Below are 2,029 nucleotides of genomic sequence, written 5' to 3'. Positions count from 1 at the left end.
GGACGTACCACGAGCCCCAGGACGAGGGTGCGCACGCGCTCCCCGATCTCGGGGGAGATGTCGTTCCCAAACTGCTGCAGGGTGGTGAGGAAGCGCTTGAGCTTGGAGAGCTGGCGGGCACCACAGGCTGGAGGGAGCTGGTGGGTGGACAGGGAGGCGCTGGAGGAGGTGGCCGGCCCATTGCTGAACCCGTTGGGGGTGGACGGAGCCCCGTTGATGGCGGTGGGCGAGTGGCTGCTCCCGTTCATCACTGGGGAGACACAGAACGGGAGGTCAGAGTGATGGCCATGCCTGGCACCGCGGGGACCGGGATGGGGTGAAAGGAGCGTCCTGCTGGGGGATGTGGGGCTGGCAGCYCCCCCAAAGCTCCAGGGTGCTGCTGCACCCCTACACACGCTGGTGCTGGGGGGCTGGAGGGGAGGAGGGGATGCAGAACATCCCCCAGTGCAGTGAGGGTCTGACCCAGCTCCTCAACAGCCGAGAGAAGGGGGAAGGCTCCATCCTGCCCCCCTGGAGCTGCTCAGCACTCCCACAGAGAACCCAGCAGCCATTCCCCACCGAGCCCAGCCCGGCCTGCAGCACGCCGCCACCTCTGTCCCCCTGCCCAGCCAGAAGGACAGGAGCGACCTGAACACCCCACCAACACTCAGGGCACGTTTTGGGGTACCAACCATCAGCGTGGCACACCCCTCTCTCCTACACCAGCCCCACGTGAGCGCAGGGACCTTTCCCYGGGTGACAACACGCGTCACCCTCGTCCCGACCGCGCGTCGCCCCGCGCCCCCGTCCCCGCTGGGATGGCACTGACCTGGGGGTGCCGTGCTGCCCTGCCAGCCCTGCCTGCTCTGGGGGCTCCCGCTCGCTCTCCGGCCGGGCAGCGCCCGCCGCCCGCTCAAGAGGTGCCGAAATAAAAATAACCCGGCGGCCACAAGCGCTTTTATTCGCGCGACAGGTGCGTTCCTAAGTTGGACAGCACACATGTCCCCGCGCCGGGATGGGTCGGGGTCCCCATCCCCGTGACCCGCCGGGGCAGGGCGGGGGGCTGGTGGTGGGGAGCACCCCCGGGGGCTGCGGCTGCGCTCGGGTCTCTCATGAGAGCGGGTGTTTCATTTTACTTACAAAGACAGACCATCGACCATTTCAAGCAACCATGAAAACGGCCGCGAGGCAGAAACGTCGGAGGGCCAGCGTCTCGATCTGCAAGCAAAATAAAACACGCTATGATGAGAGAGCAGAGGGGGCAGCTCTCGGCCAGGGGGTGCTCCTCGTGGCTGGGCACGGGTGCCATGGGCAGTGCCACCAGAGCCACCGGGGATCCAGGTCCCTGYGTCCCTCTGCAGCCGCAGGGAGGGCTCAGGGGATGGATGCTGCCTGCCTGGTAAAGACCCCACATCTGGGGGACCAAATGAGCCCCCCAAGGCCAAAAACAATCAAAACGCCGCAGTGTGCTGTGCCAAGCTCCTCCGTGCCCCCGCCCTGTGTCCCAAACCCCACTCTGTGCCGATGGAAAGGCTGCCTGCAGCCCCAGTCCTGCATCCCAGACCCAGCCAGACCTGGGCTGCCACATCATCAAAACCCAAACCCCCTCCAAGAACAGCTGAGCACCAGCTGATTTCCAGAGAGTCTGTCCAGAAGCGCTGCTGGGGGCTGCAGTGTCAGGGGATGGATCYCAGGGATTGTTTTGGGGTGTTTTCTTCCTCACTGGGGTTTCACTAAGCAAGAAACAGCCACAAACAAAACCCTGGCACACACTATGCCCAGGACACATCTCGGTGGAGCTGGAGCAGCCACTGACAGTGGCCACTCCTGCCAGAGGGACCAGCCTTGTCCCCTGCCCTACACGTGCCTTGTCCATCCCTGTGCCAGGATGGTGACAYTGGCACAGTGACCGACCCCTGGTCCAAACCCTGTGGGTGTGCAGTGAACCCACGTGCCTCTGGTGCAGCCAGCACTTTGGGTGGCTGTACCCAATTCCCCCACAGACACTGAGACTCCCATCTGGAGCCCCTTGATGCCACCTCACTGCAGC

General features: G+C 64.6%; 1 protein-coding gene across 1 annotated transcript in view; it reads right to left on the bottom strand.

Annotated features, from left to right (window-relative positions):
• CBFA2T3 (CBFA2/RUNX1 partner transcriptional co-repressor 3) overlaps window positions 1–2,029 on the bottom strand; it is an 18,348-nt gene that overhangs the window by 5,233 nt on the left and 11,086 nt on the right. Inside the window, exon 2 of the mRNA XM_057386657.1 lies at window positions 9–250. Within this exon, the coding sequence (XP_057242640.1) occupies window positions 9–248 (240 nt within the window). The 5' untranslated portion in view covers window positions 249–250. The remainder of the gene's footprint in view (window positions 1–8; window positions 251–2,029) is intronic.

This window comes from Malurus melanocephalus, unplaced genomic scaffold, assembly GCF_030028575.1.
Source record: "Malurus melanocephalus ecotype Western Australia unplaced genomic scaffold, MMel_1.1 scaffold_1025, whole genome shotgun sequence".
NCBI lineage: Eukaryota > Metazoa > Chordata > Aves > Passeriformes > Maluridae > Malurus > Malurus melanocephalus.
Note: the sequence above shows the minus strand (reverse complement) of the source record. Positions and strands in the feature narration are given on the sequence as shown.